General features: G+C 35.3%; 1 protein-coding gene across 7 annotated transcripts in view; it reads right to left on the reverse strand.

Annotated features, from left to right (window-relative positions):
* The window catches only part of LOC142336093 (sodium channel protein 1 brain-like), a 100,059-nt gene that overhangs the window by 2,532 nt on the left and 76,831 nt on the right, over positions 1–20,696 (reverse strand). For 5 of the 7 annotated variants that reach the window (XM_075384619.1, XM_075384618.1, XM_075384624.1 and 2 more), the window contains 8 exons: positions 17,867–17,999; positions 17,070–17,187; positions 16,474–16,655; positions 16,142–16,280; positions 10,702–10,847; positions 7,506–7,700; positions 1,914–2,027; positions 462–732 (listed from right to left, as the gene is read on the reverse strand). In XM_075384619.1, the coding sequence (XP_075240734.1) occupies positions 462–732; positions 1,914–2,027; positions 7,506–7,700; positions 10,702–10,847; positions 16,142–16,280; positions 16,474–16,655; positions 17,070–17,187; positions 17,867–17,999 (1,298 nt within the window). Of the gene's footprint in view, positions 1–461; positions 733–1,913; positions 2,028–6,445; positions 6,641–7,505; positions 7,701–10,701; positions 10,848–16,141; positions 16,281–16,473; positions 16,656–17,069; positions 17,188–17,866; positions 18,000–20,696 lie in introns of all 7 variants that reach the window. The other 2 variants (XM_075384625.1, XM_075384621.1) reach the window with 1 other exon arrangement.

Consider the following 20,696-nt stretch of genomic DNA (forward strand, 5'->3'; position numbering starts at 1 on the left):
GTTCAATTATTGACGAAATGTCGAATTTTCTTGTCATCCAAACGTCATCCCAGTTTGTAGTTTAAAAACTGTTGTTAGGCTATTTTGCTGTCTTTAGGGATTCAACATCATCTCTTTATTTGCTGATCCATTTAATAGTATGCCCTTCTGATAACGAAGCTACTTCGATTTAAATAGCTTTAGAAATAATTTTTCCTCTAAGTACTTCAATTGTTTGGTACAAGATGGTTATAAAGTGAGCGCATTTGTTTCTAAACTGTTCTCAAACGTTTGTTTGTGTTTGAGAAAATTTATTTTTGATAGCTGAGTTTTGACTGTTTTTTTAAATTCAGTTTCAGGGTATATGGTTTAGTAAAATTGTCTAAAAGAAAAATTAAAACTTATCATATTTTGTTTTAGCTATTCCTGTCGGAACAACTTTTGTTGGTAATCTCAGGTGAAAACACGTATGTATTCCTAACCTGCGATTGAGACAAGAACAATGAAAAAGTCGAACAGGTTCCATCCATACATGAAGTACTGCTGTCTCAGTCCGATGATCTTGACCAGTGCCTCCAGAGTGTAGATTGTTGTGAACATGATGTTGAGGCAGAACAATGTGTACACCCACGCATCCCTCATGTCATAGTGGTCGAACGCCATTGTACACATGTTGCATAATATCACAATGGCAATCGAGATTTCGAACTTGGTAGAGGTCGAAATGTCGAAGAAAAAGGCCATCACTTTGTTCTAAACACGAACACACCAAAAATGAAGTATTCATTATGTTGCCTAGTTTTTTTATTGGACATGAATTATGCAAAGTGCAGGAAGCGATTGTGATTCTTTAGCATTGAATTCCTTAACGGTTGAATAAAATCTGAGATTGAAATATTTGTAATCAACTTTTAATTTCCTGTCCGAAAACCCTGATGGTAAATTATTCACAAAGTTATAGTTTTATTATACACAGTGCAAGACTATAGTTATAAAAAAAGAGTATCATTTTGGAGACCTTTCACGAGTCTAACTAAACAACAAGGGTGATGATAACTTGAACTGGCTATCATACCACGATATCTGCCAGCTGCAATTAACATCTCATCAAAATGCACAGTGCAAAATAGGAAATAAAATGGGAAAAGTAATTGATGCTTGTAAAAGGGATTTAACGGACATGGGATGAAATGCGTTGTGAAGTGTTGTAATGAACAACTAGGGTTTATTATTTTATCATACCGAGTTCTAAACAGACAGAATACATTTTGTATCACTTTTCATTATTCTGTAATCTATGGTATGGAGAGAAACTCAACATCTGTATCCATGTTTTTATCTACTGGCAAAAAAAACGTAAACTTGATTGCTTTGCTAACAACTGCTTGCGCAACCTGCACAATCAGCAAAAAAGTCAAAATTCATCAGACAAAATGGCGTTAAATATTGGTTGTAGACCAGTCCTCTTCCAACATGTTTAAAAAAATTTGATATCTTCAAAACACTTTAATCTAGTTTTTAATCTACAACAATCGACGGACCATTCATGGAATCTGGGACAAAATGATACATATCCTGCATAAAATATTGACGCCTTAATGGAATCTTGGGCAACAGAACAAAGTCATACACTACATCTTGACGCTTGCTTGATGATTGTACCCCCTTGAGATTTGTACATTCCTTAGTTATAGATAAACATTTTTTACAAGCAACATGAAAAAACCAAAATTTATTGTCCATATATTGCAGTGTGTCCTTTACTGTGTGATTATTTGCAAATTTCATCTCCTAAATATTAGTTTATTGATCTAGTGAGAAAAGAATTTATTTTAATGCAAATGCTTAAATCCTTGCAAGAGTTTTGGCTTTTCGGTCTTGACTGTTGATTGATCTGAGACCTGTATATGAATGAATGAGTGACGATGGCGTACCTTTGGTCGCTTGACAGTTTTCTGTGGCTTTCTGGCTGCCAATCGCTTCAATGTCTGGTAGTAGTTCTTCTGAGAAGGTGTTAGCATCACATCCACCGCCCCCTCCCCATCGTACTAAACAGCACACGTAATCAACACTTAATGAAGGGCAAAAAGAGTAATCAAAAGGATTGGTTGATCAATCGAGAAGTCACATAAACTTCCAAACAATCTCAAAGTTTGACAATCAAACAATTCGTGATGTAATCAGCTGTTGGGGATGTTTTTGGTTAGTTATTTCTGGAACAAGATTAAAAACAGGCATTGAGGGGAAGAGATTTGGAAATTGGGACTGAAAATACTTGCGGCGGCTATCGGACCTTTACGTTTACTATAACTAGTTAGCCAGCTAGTTGTTGGATAATTGAAGTCTGATATCTTCCGTCCACAATAAACGAATTTGTTATGCGGTCACTTTGTTCTAAAGGCGATAAAACAAGGATGTTCAGCAATGTGCGTTCGCTCATAATTTTCCGACCCGCTCATCTACTTTCTTGGCTTATTTGTCTGCAAATGAATTAGAGATAGAAAACTTTAAATAGAAAACAGTTCAATAATATGTACAGGTGTATATACTCGTGAGTTTCTTTTTATTTCTCTAGCAGGGAGGAATTTTGAAATGGGCAAAAAAAATGGTAAGAAAAAGAAATCAAGCTAATACAACTTCAAACAGAAAAGAACTTTATCAAGTAAGCGCTTAATTTTGCCAAAGAACAAAAATAACCAACTGATTTCGAATTCTATCCAATTCACCCCCAAAAGGACTTGAACACTAACGCCTTCACAGTACGAGCAATCTTTGATTATCAACGAAGCAAATGAACATAAATAGGCAAAGAGCGAAAAAAAAGCAAAGAAAGCAAAAAAAAATATATAAAAAAGAACTCCATTCTTTTTGAAAACTACTGTTGTATATAGATGAAAATGCACAGTAAGCGTTCACGGAACACATACACCAACAATCCAAAAATAGAAAGCAAAAGAATGGCGAAAATGGACAATAGCAAAAATCAAAGAGTTTTTGAAAGTTAATGACGTCCAAGTTTAAAAAAACACGTAAGCATTTATCATAATCCTAAACAACTTCAGACCGAAACTTCATCGTTAGAAAAAACCTTATTTTTTCGGTTCCAATAAGCGACGAGACGCCAAAAATTAATGGATATGATGAATAACAAAAGAAGGCAATATTCATTCAAACAAAAAATTATCTGCCTAAATAAAAAGCCGAAACAAATGGTGGGGTAGTACATAACATTAGCTACAAAATGAGAAAAATAAGCGAACTAAAATATTAGACATAACAGTGCCAAAGAGGTCTGTTATTTTTGAAACTAAAGCCTGTTTTGTTGAGAGAACAATAAACAATCAATTACTGATAAATTCAAAAATTCACAATTTTCAACAAAAAGAGTTATGGAAGTTAATACTAGAAGCTCCTATAGAATTCGATAGAAATTCACTAAAAGAGCAGATGAGACCAGTCTTCAATGCGACCAAATTATGCTTCGACAAGACAACAAAAAGTTGTATTCTCAAATGGTATTTAAAAGATGGCGCAGAAGCCATTTTTACTGAGTGAGGGAAGTCATGACAGCTCAAAAAAACCTAATGTCATTAAAGCATATGACCCAATGCGAAAAAAACAACGCATCTTCAAACTGAAATTTTTTTTGCAAATTAGTATGGTTAAAATTATCAAAACCAATCACATAATGTTCACAACGTTTGTAATAAAACTATAGATGTTACAAAAAAGTATCTCTCAGTAAAGAACGTTTGGTGGAAACTGCAAAAATAACGAATTCTAAATTTCCACGTAAAACGTCAGAGGGAATCTACAACAAATAAGATTTATCCACGATTTTTGGAGAGAAAACAAAAACAAAAAATTTACGTCAAAATTCAGTTCAAAAACGAATAGTAGCAAAGAAAAAAACCGCCAGATGAAAACTGATGGAAGCTGGAGCCACTAAGAGTTTCAATTTTACTTCACTAAAATAAGGAAGACCTGAAAGCTTGAGGCACTAATAAAAGTAGAAAAAACAACGACCAAAAGTGGCGAAACTCAAAACAACTGATTTGGTTCTTGTTTTTGCGAAAAAGTAAATTATGAAATTTTGCAAAAAAAATCAAAATAAAAGATTCAACAACATTCTTATTGTGAAACCAAAATGACGTTTGAAGAAAGTGAATAAACAAAGAAAATCAAAAATACCCGATACTTACTACAAACTTGAAATCCCAATAACCCCTCGAAAACAACTTAATTGGAATATAACCGACTAACGTCGGGCGAATTGCTTTCAAACGACCGCAAGCTGTAGACTTCGGTAGTACCCTGTAAGGGCTTAGAGATGCTAGTATCGGGGTGATGGACGGAATGGGGGGGTCAAGTGATGGGGGTAGGGATGTTGGGTAGGGCAGGAAGGTGTCCAAAACGCCAGTTGGAGGAGGGTGGACTGGGGTTGGGGTGACTGAGGGGGTGGGGAGGGGTTGTCAAACTTTTAGGATTTAGAACCGACCTTCACACTAGATTGTCTCTTCAAAACAAATTTGGTGAATCGCATCCTTAGAGTATAGAAATCCGAAAGGCTCTAAGATGCCCTCCAGGCGCTACCTCTTTATCGGCATAAAAAGGACCACGGAAACAACATAATTGCTAGAAACGTCGTTTGAGGGCAATTAAAGAAATTAGGTACATATTCTACGATTTACGCGTTCTAATGATAACACTCACAACTCTATACGAACAAAAGCGCCTAATGTCGTGCGAACTGCTCTCAAACGACCGGCGAGTGGTTGGCTCCGTCAGTAGCTAGCCACGGTATAGTGAAGCTTAATTGAAGGCGGTGTAGCGGGTGGGAGGGTGTATTGGGGCTGATGGGGGCAACAGCGGGGAAGGCAGTGGGGGGAGCAACGGTGGGAGGGCGGTTTTTGGCTGCAAGGGGCCCTTGCGGCCTGAACCATGGGCAAGGGGGGATTGGGGGTTGAAGTAAAAGAGGGGCGATGTAGGGTGGGGGGGGGGGTTTGTGGGCGGTTCAACCTCTAAGAACCGCCCTTCACGCCATAACTATAAGTCTCCAAAACAAGTTCTGTGAATCGCATACTTGGAGACAAGTGAACTGAAAGGCTCCAAGAGCGCTTAATGCCCGCTGGGCGTTACCTGTATATCCCGTTTTTGCGGACAAAAAATCAAATGGGTCTCGGTCAAGCGCAAAATGGCATAAAAAAGACCACAGGACTAATATAATTGCTACAAACTTCGTTTGAGAGCAATCAATGTTGAGCATGTAGTTCGTACCCCATTTATCGGGGCCGGAACAATGAGCAGTTCTGTTAATTAGTGTTAGTTGTTAGATACTCGTGTTCAGTTGATGGTACTAAAGTTGTTTTTACAGTAAAAAATGCTTGCTGCTATTACAATTTCCTAAACAATTGGTTAAATACTTGCTAAACTAAGCTAGCACCAGTTAACATAGCCGACAAATAGCCGCGATAGACGCTTGTGGCCTTCCATGAATTGCAATAACTAAAGAAACAAGATAAGTAGATTGACAAAAGTCCTTTAGTAGACACTAGATTTTTTGGGTTAGATACGTAGTTTCAATTTTATGACACATACGGTCTATAAAGAAAAAGCTTTAAAAGAGCTTTCTCAAAACTGATATTCGAAATAAAAAAATCAAGACTAATAATCAAGACTTAGGGCATAAAAGCTTGGCACCACTTAGATGCACACTACTGATCTTTAACTAGCAAATGTTCATAAAAAAAAGTTCCATTAGTGAGTTCAGATATCATTTTTTTGAGTGAGGTCAGTAATGCAATTGACCTAAAAGCAGAAATGACGTCACGGTAAGACGAAACAATGACCTAAAGGCAGAAATGACGTCACGGTAAGACAAAACAAAAATCTGTGAGACGAAGTAAAAAAAAACATGGCAGGACAAGTCCTAACGTACAATTCAGAGAATTTTCATTGACTAAACAAACAACTAGACCTATAACGGACTATGAGTGAATAGGAAGCACCATTTAGAAAAAATCCGATCCAAAATTCGAAAAAAACAGTAAAAATCAAAGTGAAATTGCTACATGTGCACAAAAAAACCACTTGCGAGAAAGCGAATATTTGTTCAAACACCACTTTCTCACACTTCAAAATTAGAGCGAAAAAATTTCACGCCGCAAAACCACTCGCTTTTTCGCTCCACTTCCTGTTTCGATGTGACCAAAATCACTACTCCAATTTGACTTCAAACATTATGAAAATGTGAGAACAGATCTTAAAAAAAAGACAGCGCCCCAATACAATTCAAATTCTTTTGTAAAAAGATTGTGAAAAAAATTAGGAGCGCAATAATAGCCCGCTGGAATTGATGATGCGGCTATTAATAACATATAACACACTGTACTGGCTTCTATATAGTCAATATGGTCAATTATCAAGGTAGGTAGTTAGTAGATAAGTAAGCTAGTTGGTTAGTTACTCGTTTTTTGAGGGTGTTGAAATTGTCGATGATGACCCCGATGAAGAGGTTGAGGGTGAAGAAGGAGCCACATATGATGAAGAATACAAAGTAGATGGAAGATATGAGCATGTTCTTCTCATAACAGGGCTGTTTGTCCACTTCTGTGGAGTCAGCAGCAGCTAACATTATCTCCATCCAACCCTCGAATGTCGCCTGGTACACCCCCACGAACACACAAACACAAACAACCAGTTATCACTAGTCACAAACAGTGGGGTTAATAAATACAAACAAAAAAGTGTTAATTTGGTCGTTTGAGACACAAGGACAAATATTGCGATAACTCACTTCTCAAAAGCAAATCATTGAAAACTAATTTGTAGCTGTAGCATTAAGTTGAAGCAGCTCTATGACCAATTTTATGGTTTTGGATTATAAAATAAAAGTTTGGAATGAAAACAGGAAGCATAGCGTAATGGTAGCCTGGCTTGGTTGCTGTTGAAAATATTACTAAGGTTATTGACCGTACACATGTCGAAATTTTTTTGGAACTATTTCCTTTGAACGTAACTGCAACAAAATTGATGAAAGACGACGGGAAATGCCACTGTTAGAATTCATATACCAATAGTACTGTCTCAGGATGTCAGACATCAAAAAGTATTACAAATTTTCAAATATAAAGGTTTGCAAAAAATACATTTTGCTTGGAATTAATTCGAGTTTTTTTCCGATCATTTTTTTCCAAATACTGAGAGATTGGCATTAACTGGACCAAGTTTGACATTCAAATTAATCATAAAATCTATCTGATTTAAAATTAGTCATTTAAAATTTGATTATGTCTAACAGCCCAAAACGAATGTTGAATGAAGCTCTTAATAATGTTGACTTCATCTCATACAAATTGGACGAAATCGTTTTCGCGTGTTAACTTCAGTTAATTTGAGGTAAGTCGTTAGTTCCTAAGAGGGATTACGGCACTCTCCAAACAGCGCAATTGGACCACAGTTAGTTAATACGCTTTCACTAGTCAGTTAAAGGGAATCTGTTCTGTGTCACAGCAGGAGACGGGTACCTGTCGCCTAAGTGTCTGGAAGTTGTCAATGATGACACCAATTATCAAGTTGAGAGTGAAGAAACTTCCACAGACAATGAAGACTACAAAGTAGGGATAGAGTAAGTACATGCTGTTTTCAGCGCATGGCTGTTCATCTACTTTCGTGACGTCGACGCCTGCTTCCATAATCTCCATCCATCCCTCGAATGTGGCCTAGTATTGCCACAAAGTACAGATCACGTTAATAGTGCGGTCATTGTTTCAAGACAATGTAAGAGAAATTTAGAAATTGTTAGCATTGATCGAGGAAATATACTCTTGATCAGCAAGAGGGAACAACCTGCCGTTCTTTTGATTCCAGAGACAAAGAAAACACCACCTTCAAGTCGAAATGAAAACTTACGTATCAAAATAGTTTAAAACCCCATTTCGCTGAAACTATAGCAGAAAATGACATCAATTCGTTCCATACATCAGCAGTTACTCTCATTTGTATTACTTGCGGTTTTTGAAGATTTTAAGGTTTGCAGTGCTTAATAGGTTATTTGTAAGTATTAGACTGTCTCTCATATGAATATTATATATAATTTCTCAAATTTGCAACAAAGTATTGCGCATATTCTTATTCTTCCGATTTGGAACAAAGTTTTGAGATCCTCCGCCTCGCATAGCTGCTTAAAAAAATAAAGGCCAAAAATTGTAATAAATATAGCCGGCAGATTGCCGGAAAATAGCCGCGATAGAAGCTTGTGACCTTCCATGAATTGAAAAAACTAAAGAAATAAGATAGACAGATCGACCACCAGTCCTTCAATGGATCATTAGACTTTTCGCGTCAGATTCTGATCGTCATTTTTATGAGACAAATACGCTCTATAAGGAAAAAGCCCTTATAGAGCTTTTTCAGAATTGATAATCGAAATCAACAGCTCACGACTAACACTCAAGAACTAGGGCATATAAGTTTGTCACTACTTAGATGCCCACTATTAATCTTTAACTAGTAAATGTTCATACAATTAAAAGTTCCATAAGTGAGTTCACAAGTCATTTTTTGAGTGAGGCAAGTCACGCAATTAACCAAAAAGCAGAAACGACGCACGCACAAAAATTTTAACTGCAAAGCAGTAGAAGTCACTGAAGTCATTGAAAAAGTCAATTCCAAGAAGTCAGGTCGTAAGAATTATCGATGGAGACGACGAAAAAAAAATAGCAGGGCAAGTCCAGACGTACAATTTGAAGAATTTTCATTGACTAAACAAAAAGGCAGAACTTGAACGGACTATGAGTGAATTGGGAAAACATTTCCAAAAACAAACAGATTAAAAAAACAGAAAGTCATTAAAAAAATGCCTCATATGTACAAAAAAACAACCAGCGATATCGAAACTTGGTTCAAACCATAAAATAGGCCTAGAATGAACTAAGAATGAATTGGGAAAACATTTCCAAAAACAAACAGATTAAAAAAACAGAAAGTCATTAAAAAAAATGCCTCATATGTACAAAAAAACAACCAGCGATATCGAAACTTGGTTCAAACCATAAAATAGGCCTAGAATGAACTATGAATGGGTTGGGAAAACCATTTAGAAAAAAATACGATCAGAAAAATTGCAAAAACAGTAAAAATCGAAGTGAAATTAACGCATAAGAACAACAAAACCACTAGCGAGAAGGCGAATTTTTGTTTAAACACCGTTCTCTTAATCTACTTCAAAGTAAGAGCAAAAAATTTTACGCCGGAAAACCACTCACTTTTCGCTCCACTTATTGCTCTAATTCTTTCTGTTTCGGCAAAATCACTACTCCAATTTGACTTCAAACGTCACGAAAATGTTTGGACAGATCTTAAAAAAACATAGCCGGAAGAATTCTGGAAACGACTCGAAGTGAATTTCCGTTTCAACGCCATTCAACCGCTCATCAGTAAAATATGCCTCTACTAATTTATGATTATCTTGAAAAAAACCATAAAACAAAAAAGTAAAAACAAGAAAAAAAATCTGTTAAAACATGATAAAAAACTTGGTCAATTTTTGTCATGGAAACTATGAAATAAAAATCTCTGCCAAAAAAACTTCATCAAAATAACTAGTAACTACTAAAACCACAATGCTCTTACGGATAACTTTGATTAAAAAACTGGAAAAATTTTTTTATTATAAAATCAGATAAACCCAAGAGAAAAACTCCATTCAGTCAATAGGGTAACCACAAGCTCGCAAAACAATAGACAAGTTACATTAGGCTGAAAAACTTGTCTAAAAAACTGAAAAAAACTGCAAAAAATTAAGAAAAATAGTTTTAATTTTCGCCATTTTTGGTTATATTTCTCAACAAAAATGCTTCATATGCACAAAACTAAAACCACTTGTTATATAAAAATTGCTCAAGTCATGAGGGTCTTTTGAATACCCATTTGAGGCAGTTAAACATATTCAACAAATAAATCGCCAAAAATTAGCCCAAAATTTAGCAAAATACAAGAAAAACCTCCGAATTAGCATAAAACTCATATGAAATCATATAAACCTTCAAACCGCTGCCAAAACCAGCCTTAAATTAAAACAAAATCATAACAGAAATTCTTAACCGAAAAAATGAAAAAAAAAACAGCTTTAAATTGCCGCACGAACAAAAAATTTCGCTCGCTTACAGAAGTTTTTTTCACACCTCAAGTTCTCGCTCTCTAGAAAACACCGATATGAACAAAAAACCACTCTCTTTTCGCTTCACTCTTCATTTTATTTAGCAACAAAAGCACTCTAAATTTTTTCACGTGTTTAATTTCCTGCTTCAAAATTCACTCCAATAATTTGATTAAAAAAGGACTTCTCCGAAACTCTTCTTCGAGTCGTAAAAAAAGACAGCGCCCCAATAAAATTCTTTGATTGCAAAAAAACCACGATGTCCCCAAAATAGCCGCTATCGCTTTGCGGCTATTAATCAAAACAATCAAAGACAGAAGAAATTAGTGAAAATTAGTACATGACACCGTTATGTGGTAGATGCGGGGGGGGGCACATTCATTAAAATAGGGTTTGAAAATAGTCATGCATTACAACAAGAAGTCTGACTCGCTGAAAACACAGAGAACATCCTCAAAAATTAGAATTTTCAATCCAAAAGATTGATATGCCCCCAACCCTGTTTTACTATATAACTCTGTCATGTACCACTGTGAAAGAAAACTGCATATGACGTTACTTACGACTTGGAATAGGGCGAGGTATCCGATGGCGACGTTGTCGAAGTTAACTTTCTGGTTGATCCACAGAGTGTCATTCTGATTCTCACACCACTCCCTCGTGATCGTCTGACCCTCATCGTTCTTACAACCCAGGCGCTCCAACTCTTCTGTTACAACAAACATTATGGCTAATTTCTTTGAATTTTTATCAGAAACTATTTCTGCTTGGAGCTTGCGCATATTATCCTTAAGGCGTTAGTATTTGAGGAAACTGTCAAACAAGAACCAAGTAATATGTCACTCAAACTTCTCTATACCCCAAACCGCAAATTGCTTATCAGTTTCTCCACCAAATGCGGCACGGAACAGTTGCTGAATTGTACATAAGCGGGCCTGAAGCTCCTCTTGGCATACTTCTCGCAATTTTTACTCAATTATATAAGTTTTTCTTTAATTTATTTTTTGCGTTTTCAGGCGTGAAATGATAAACTGTTCGCGTATTTAAACATACCCGGCAGACTGCCGGAAAATAGCCGCCGTTGATTCAAAAAAGCATGATTGGGATTGAAAGAATAGATATTGAAAAAAAAAGATTTTTGTACACAAACATTTTTTAAGTCCGATTTATTTTGATGGCATTTCGTAGTCGAACATACTTCTGTTTCTTAGAGAGAGGCTACAGGGGCTACTATCAATACCAATAAGCATTAGAGAGAGGTAACCAATACTTATAGGAACGACGTTCAAATAGCGGGCATCTAAAATTGGGCTTTATGGGTTTATCCCGTTTCTATTTCTGACTTCAATTTTTATACTGACTCTGTTCATTTTGAATTGCTTTGCTGAGCAACTGACGTTCAAGATCTTTTTTTAGCAGAATGAGAGAAGAGAGAAACTAGCCTAGAGAAGTCAAAAAGATTTCACACAAAATGTTGAAAAAGCGGCAAAATGAGGTAAAGCGAAACATTTTTTTTTCGACGAAGTAAAAACATAGCCGGAAGAATTCCGGAAGCGACTCGAAGCGTAAAAACTTGACAAAAACCCTAATTGCAGCTGAAACCAGTGCCTTTTTAAATAAACCATGAACTTATTATTCCCTCCCCCCCCGGTCTGATCTAAAAATTGGTGAAATTTGAACCACTGTCACCAAGAGAAACAAAATGCCGCAAAATATTTATTATTGAAAACGTTTGATAAGGATAAGTGCAAAATAATTAGGATAGTCAAAACACTGATAGTCTAAAACAGCTGACAGGGCTATCAACTGCCCTCAAATAATTCATGATGCTAATCTCAAAAAGATCGCTAAAGCAAACGGCAGATAATAATAACTTAGAAACTAAATTAAATTTTTCAAAAAATGAGGCTCAAAGTTAAAAAACAGAAAACTACTACAGTTAGATTTCTCATCACTACAATTAAGACAAACACAACATATATTTTTTCTTCTTGTATATACGCTAGACAACATGATTTCAAACTAACTCAAAAATTAAAATAATCATAGAAAAGCAACCGAGTTATATTTAAAGGCAAAAAAATGTTTAAGAACAATACCAAGGTCGGAAAAAAATACAATAAAAAGTAATAAGTAGCAATTCTGGAAAGGAAAAGGCTTTCTAGTAAACTCTTAGTACTGCCTTATGTTGAACGAAATCAATTGCAACCCAAAGAAATGACGAAAATCTAAGAAAAAGCCGAAATCATTCAATTTGTTAATAACTGAAAAAATCAATAATACCGGTATAAATGTAGGTGCCAGGACAGAGCTAGAAAGATACGAGCTAGTATGTGAACAATATGGACACAATGTAAGGAACACCGTAACAAACACTAATTCCTGATTTTTGAAAGTTCAAATCAAAGTTTAAAAGTTTTGAAAGTTCAAAAATCAAATTTAAAAAAACAAGAAAAACTAACACCATTTCATTTTTCAGCATTCGAGACATAGAAAATACAACGATACATCCGAGACAAAAATCTATCCTCCTAAACAGATCAAAAAAAGAAAATGCAGAAATCAAACATACGAAACATTGAAACATTTTTCAAAAAAGGTCAAAAAATTTTTAGAAATGCATTTATAAAAAAAATTTAACTGTTTTTCAAAAATTTAACGCTAAAAAATTTATGATGTTTTTATCGAAACGAAATTAAAGCCCCTCTTGTTGCACAAAAAGAATATTGCTAGTAATTAAAACCAAAATACAGACAAAAAAATGAGAAAAATAGGAAAAAAACTACCAAAATCGGATTAGCATATGTACAATTTTATAAAACAAAATTCCATCGAGGTGAAAAGAGGCATCGAGTATATGAATTGTCAACGGGAAGTTGTCATTTTGACTGATTTTTGACAAAGAGACGTCTCATCACTACAATTAAGACAAACACAACATATATTTTTTCTTCTTGTATATACGCTAGACAACATGATTTCAAACTAACTCAAAAATTAAAATAATCATAGAAAAGCAACCGAGTTATATTTAAAGGCAAAAAAATGTTTAAGAACAATACCAAGGTCGGAAAAAAATTCAATAAAAAGTAATAAGTAGCAATTCTGGAAAGGAAAAGGCTTTCTAGTAAACTCTTAGTACTGCCTTATGTTGAACGAAATCAATTGCAACCCAAAGAAATGACGAAAATCTAAGAAAAAGCCGAAATCATTCAATTTGTTAATAACTGAAAAAATCAATAAAACCGGTAAAAATCTAGGTGCCAGGACAGAGCTAGAAAGATACGAGCTAGTATGTGAACAATATGGACACAATGTAAGGAACACCGTAACAAACACTAATTCCTGATTTTTGAAAGTTCAAATCAAAGTTTAAAAGTTTTGAAAGTTCAAAAATCAAATTTAAAAAAACAAGAAAAACTAACACCATTTCATTTTTCAGCATTCGAGACATAGAAAATACAACGATACATCCGAGACAAAAATCTATCCTGCTAAACAGATCAAAAAAAGAAAATGCAGAAATCAAACATACGAAACATTGAAACATTTTTCAAAAAAAGGTCAAAAAATTTTTAGAAATGCATTTATAAAAAAAATTTAACTGTTTTTCAAAAATTTAACGCTAAAAAATTATTGACGTTTTTATCGAAACGAAATTAAAGCCCCTCATGTTGCACAAAAAGAATATTGCTAGTAACTAAAACCAAAATACAGACAAAAAAATGAGAAAAATAGGAAAAAAACTACCAAAATCGGATTAGCATATGTACAATTTTATAAAACAAAATTCCATCGAGGTAAAAAGAGGCATCGAGTATATGAATTGTCAACGGGAAGTTGTCATTTTGACTGATTTTTGACAAAGAGACGTCTAAAAGATCCAAAAATGAAGAAAAGAATAGGAAAAAAGCCAAAAATTAATTAAAAAAATCAAGAAATTTATGCCAATTTTGAACTTGAAACGCGTTTTCAGGCTCTGCAAAACACTGTGCTATTAATTTCCAAGGTTTACATTTCAATATAGCATCGAATAAAAATCATTTCTACAAAAAACCAAATTACAAGCAAAAAAATAGGCCACTTAGACGAAAAAACGGCTAAAAACGGTTATCTATATGTGCCATTCAGTCATAAACTACTTTTCAAAGTCAAAAAGTCATTCACTAAACGCAGCGCATGATCAAAAAACTTCTCTCGCTCAGAAAAAATTAGTTCACACGGCAATTTCTCTCACTTTCGCATTTAGGTCAAAACAGCGTCTGAACGAATAGTACTTCCGGTAAAAAAAAAACCTTAAGAAAACCAATACTCCTCTTCGAGTCGTAAAAAATCATAGGAGGACAAGTCCTGACACACAATTCAAAAAATTTTCATTGACTAAACAGAAAACTAGACCAAGAACGACTACGAATGGATTGTGAAAACCATTTAGAAAGAAATCCGATCCAAAAAATCGAAAGAACTGTAAAAATCAAAGTGAAATTGCCACATGTGAACAAAAAACCGCTAGAGAGAAAGCGAATTTCTGTTCAAACACCGTTTTCTCATTCTACTTTAAAATTAGAGCGAAAAAATTTCACGCCACAAAACCACTCGCTTTTTCGCTCCACTTCCTGTTTCGGCGTGACCAAAATCACTAATCCAATTTGACTTCAAAAATCATGAAAATGTGTGAACAATCTTAAAAAAAGACAGCGCCGCAATACAATTCAAATTCTTTGAATTGTAAAAACCAAGCGAAGGCCAATAATAGCCCCAGCTATCGCTGTGCGGCTATTAAAAAAGACAGCGCCCCAATACAGTTCAAATTCTTTGAATTGTAAAAAAAACATACCCGGCAGATTGCCGGAAAATAGCCGCCATTGATTTCAATAGGCATGATTGGGATTGAAATCACAGAAGATATTGAAAAAAAAAGATTTTTGTACAAAAACATTTTTTTAAGTCCAATTTATTTCGATGGCATTTCGTAGTTGAACATACTTGTTTCTTAGAGAGAGGCTACAAGGGCTACTATCAATAACAATAAGCATTAGAGAGAGGTAACTAATATTTAAAGGAACGACGTTCAAATAGCGGGCATCTAAAATAGGGCTTTATGGGTTTATCCCGTTTCTATTTCTGACTTCAATTTTTTATACTGACTCTGTTCATTTTGAATTGCTTTGCTGAGCAACTGATGTTCAAATTCACTTTTAGCAGAATGAGAGAAGAGAGAAACTAGCCTAGAGAAGTCAAAAAGATTTCACGCAAAATGTCGAAAAAGCGGCAAAATGAGGTAAAGCGAAACTTTTTTTTATTCGACGAAGTAAAAAAACATAGCAGGACAAGTCCTGACCTACAATTCAAAGAATTTTCATTGACTAAACAGAAAAACTAGACCTAGAATGGACTATGAGTGAATTGAGAAAACCATTTTTAAAAAAATCAGAACAAAAAATTAAGAAATAATCAGAAAATCAATGTCAAAATGCCGCATGTGAACAAAAAAACCACTAGCGAGAAATGAAAATTTAATTCAAACAAAAAACTAGGCCTAGAATGAGCTGTGACTGAATTGAGAAAACCATTTAGAAAAAAAAACCGATCCAAAAAATCCAAAAAACAGTAAAAATCAGAGTGAAATTGCCGCATGTGAACAAAAAACCTCTACCGAGAAACCGAATTTTTGTTCAAACACCGTTTTCTCACTCTATTTTAAAATTAGAGCGAAAAGAATTCACGCCGCAAAACCACTCGCTTTTTCGCTCCATTTCCTGTTTCGGCGTGACCAAAAACACCACTCCAATTTGACTTCAAAAATCATGAAAATGTGTGAACAGATCTTAAAAAAAAAGACAGCGCCCCAATACAATTCAAATTCTTTGAATTGTAAAAAAAAATAGGAGCGCTATAATTGCCGGCTGAGAAGATGAGGGCGGCTATTAAAAATAGGAGCGCTATAATAGCCGGCTGAGAAGATGAGGGCGGCTATTAATCAATTGACAATTAAAGAGTAACCTGTAGTATTGTAGCAAGCATAGAAGCGACCCTTCATGAGTTGAACTCCCATAATACTGAAGATGAGCCAAAACACAATACACACTAGCAGTACATTGAAGATGGAGGGAATGGCAGATGCCAATGCATTCACCACAATCTGAAACACTTAGATTGACTTTTTGTTCACAAAATTTTCTGATTCTTATATTCAGTGATTTTTAGCTGTTTCACTATTGACGTCGTAAAATTACACAAGACCGTCATATCAGCTCTACATTTTTTTTTCCTGAAATGCCTCAGCCTCAACAAATAACATCATATGAATAAAACTGACGCGCAATGCAACAGACCTTCATGCCTTGCCACCTGGAGATAGCTCTGAGGGGTCGGAGTGCCCTTAGGGTCCTGAGACTTCTGAGGGCTGCTAAACTGTCATCTTGTAGCACATTCTCAGTGATGATACTCGTGTAAGACACCATCACAATGAAGAAGTCCAGCCAGCACCACCCATTTGTGAAGTAACACTTGAAACCTAAAAATAACACAGGGCTACTCGAGATGAATATACGGAAGACTTATTTCTATACGAAATATATGGAAGACTTTTTTTAAAATCTTTATTTTGATACGATATTACGGTAAGATTGTCGGTAGGATAATGCCAAGATACGTACAAAGTTCGAGTTCTTTTCATTTGTTTCAAAAAATTAGGCATTTTACCAATAGATAGCAGGATCTATCATGAAAACTTGTTAATGAATCCCAAGAAAATTAAGATCGCGCAGGAATGAAGCTCTAATTTTCTTCCCACTGAGCACAGTAGGAATTGAGTGCTCTCCAGTGCCCTTCAACAGCTTGGATCAAAAAAACATTTGAATTTAACATAGCAAATGAGTTCTTAGCGCATCGTAGAAGTGTCATATGTGAGATTTGTGAAAATACTGACCGAGTCCGACCCACTTGAGCAACATCTCAATTGTGAATATGGCGACAAACACGTAGTTCATTATGTTCAGTGTCTTCTCCATAGTCGGCCGCTCACTTAGATAGATGTCTTCGAAGGCCTAAAACAAAAAGATAATGAGCAAATAAAGAAACGTTTCAAAACAGTCGAAAGTGACTCACTAGATATTTACAGATAAAATTTTTAAACAGGATGCGAACAGCTTTCAACGCCACCCATTATTCAAGCAAAGTTAGCTTTAATGGTTTCTATTAATTTAATGGAGCAAGGAGGTTAGAGAAGCAGCTCTATAAGCATCTAGCATCGAGCTTTACATAAAAGATAATAGGGATGTTTTTACCCTGTATTACTAACTTCTAATGCGCTTCATCAATTTATTTTGGATTTTTTACTTTTTTGCATATATGGGCACAGACTTGAAGAGCAATTATGCTCATTTTATGTCCTGATTGGATTGTGATTGGATGAGATTGTTTGAAATGTTGTCCAACACTCTCCAATTGAATTAACTATTCTATTCATCTATAAATTTGAAAGGCTAAAAAAGTTTATAACGTGCGTTACCGTAGTCAAAATTCCAGTGGTAGTCAGATCTTGATCTAACGACGACTGGAACTGTTATCATTGTCGACAAAATCCTTAGTTTCAGTCCCAATTATCTACTGTCATACATGCCTATTCCTTATACCTGTTTCACTCGAGTATAATTAATTCTGCTTCAGAGAGTAAATAGATAAAATGTCGTTCCCTCGTAATGTCAAGAGTAGTGGTGTTCTTACGAGAGAGATGCTGGATACGAGGATGATGAGGAGGATGAACCACTCGAATACTCTGTGGTCCACAATGCGGAAGCAGAACCGCCTCACTCTCTGCCACCACTTGTTGTTCCCAAATGAGCGAACACAGCTTAACCTACAACATTAACATTCCTTGTTGCTAGGAATTCTCCATATTAATACAGTTAGAATTTAGGATCACATTACTTACCACCAAAAAAATCTTTATTAAGCTTGAGAGTGATACCAATTATATAAAGATTGAGCTTTTGAACAAAACAACATTGTAAACAGGATTACAGGAATATAACTAGCGGAAATGTAATAGAAAGTCCAAATTAGCAGACCAACATGCTAAAAACTTATGGCCAATTCTATCAAGCAAACAATAGCAAAACAGAGAAAAATTTGTTGCAGAGACAGAAATGCCCCAGAGTTAGGGCAAAATAGAACCATAAACGACTAGCAACGGGCGAATTGCTCTCAAAAGACCGGCTTCGTTAAAACCTGCCTGGGCTTAGAGAGGCTAGCAGTAAGCGGTACATTAGGAGGGGTTTAGCGGGTGGGCTCAAAAGGGGTCCAAACCGCCAAAAAAACTGCTTTTGCACCATGATTTTTGTCTTCTCTACGGCTTCGGCACTTAGACTAGCAAAGATCTGAGAGCTGTTTAGTGACTTAATGCCGTCCGCATTTTATCTGTTTATCCCATTTTTGGGGACAAAAAAGTTAAAATTTTGAGACGGAAAATCGGTCAAGCAAAAAGTCGCATTAAAGAAGATCGCAGGACTAATATAATTACTCGAAATTTCGTTTGAAATCGAATAAAAATTGTCCAAACTTGTCATATTAAGATATTTGTTACTTTCAATTTACACCCTACTTACAACTGCGGCACAGTTTTAATATCAGTCCATGACCAGTTCCCCATTTAAATGTTCTAGGGTTTGCTTGTTTATAATATTTAAAAATTAAAATTATAGAAAAAATGCGTGCAATGGACCTCCTTGACCTTCAGTGGAATAGCAAGAAAATATGAGGTTAGATAAATTTGTCACTAGTTAATTTTTTAGAGCTATAAGGGTCAGATTCGGCGTCTAATTTTTATGCAACATATGGCGGAAAGAGCTCCAAGAATAAAAGAGGTGTGCTAAAATTATGTGTATATCAACTGAACAACCTGTAGGAAGAATTGCTATCGAATGACTAGTGGGAACTCTAATCTATTGCAGCCTGCTTTACTGAAATCACTCAAAATGAAGAAGTGAAGCTTGAAAAAGTCACTTGAGAAGTCACAGAATGTTCTAAAACAAAAGAGCAAAATTCGTCACACAAAAATTTTGCATAAAGAAGACCATCACATTTACAATATTCAAACTTAGTTCGGAAGCAATGCAATTTTAACGTAAAAAATTACACCAATTTCGGGGCACTTTAATCTTGACTTCTAGATTGCCGGAAAATAGCCGCCGTTGTGATTGAAACAAAAAAAAAAGAAGAGACAAATTGACCGATTTTTTTCTATTTTTTTTCCAGTGTCAAAAAGTGTTCTAATTCGGTGTGCAGTTTCAGTTTGATTCTAAAACTACACTTAATTCAAGTTCTAAACTAAAACCTAATAAGCTTTATACCAATGTCAGCTAGCAAACACTCTAAGGAACTTTGATAACCTAATTCTCAATGACTTAATGACCGGGCTTTATCGATTTATCACGTCTCTTCTGATTTTGCTCTCTTGACCTTTACTATCTTGCGTAATTCATTGAAAATCGATTTAAAAACTATTCAGTTGAAACAGTGAGCGAGGTAAGTCAGAGTTCCAACGTGATAGTCGTGACTTATGTAAAATGCAAAACGTGAATTAAAAAAGGAGAGCGCCTAAATAATAACCGGTTGAGAGGCTAACGGCGGCTATTAATAACCTCATTAGAAGTTATTATAAACGACTATTGAGATTTCAAGTGACCACGGAACCCCGATTTCGACGCTCTTTTCGGTTGACTTTCAGCAGTAATCTGCTTCCAATTGGGTTGAGCTACTTAAAATTCAGAAAAAAAATCTAGACAACGCAAAATGCAAAAAGTCACAGGCGAAAAAGTTACTGAAAAATACAGAAGGGCCAAGAAGTAAATTTTCATAAACAAGACACACGTCTAAAACAAATAACCTTTCTTGTTGTTTGACTTTGACCAGTTTGCGTCCCTCCTTTTTCAAAAAACCAAAGACTTAATAGCTAGATTTGTACTAATTGAAAAACACCAACATTGCCGGCAGCTTGCTGGAGAATAGCCGCGCAACAGACTGCTGAGAATTGTTATTACAACACTCAAAAATAAATCATAGGAAAATAATCGAGTATGCGAGAGTGTAAAAGTGATTTCGAAGAAATTATTTATGTATCATCAAATAATATACACCTCTCAAGCAATAGGGCTCTATCTTAGTTGCATTCTATTAAATTTCAATTATAGATGTATTCTAAAGATAGTTAAACGTTGAGCCAATTTTTAGTAAGGCAAGTCACGTATGATAAAAAAAAACACGCTTTTGACCTAAAAACTGATAAAAAAGACAGAGTGAGAAATGACGTCACACCCACAAATGCAGTTGCAAATCGGTAGAAGTTATGAAGTTGAAAAATAAAACGTCAAATGGTCGCAAGAATCGTCGCAAGAACATAGCCAGCAGATTGCCGGAATAGCTGCGAAAGAAAAGACCTGCGTGACATATAATAGAGATAGAAACAGATACAGATCTAAATTGAGAAAAAAATCGACGCCGCTCAAAAAACTAGGTAAAAAACATTCACCGATAAATTAATAACGCTTGTTAAAAT

This window comes from Convolutriloba macropyga, chromosome 3 (assembly GCF_964194025.1).
Source record: "Convolutriloba macropyga chromosome 3, txConMacr16.3, whole genome shotgun sequence".
Classification (NCBI taxonomy): domain Eukaryota; kingdom Metazoa; phylum Xenacoelomorpha; order Acoela; family Convolutidae; genus Convolutriloba; species Convolutriloba macropyga.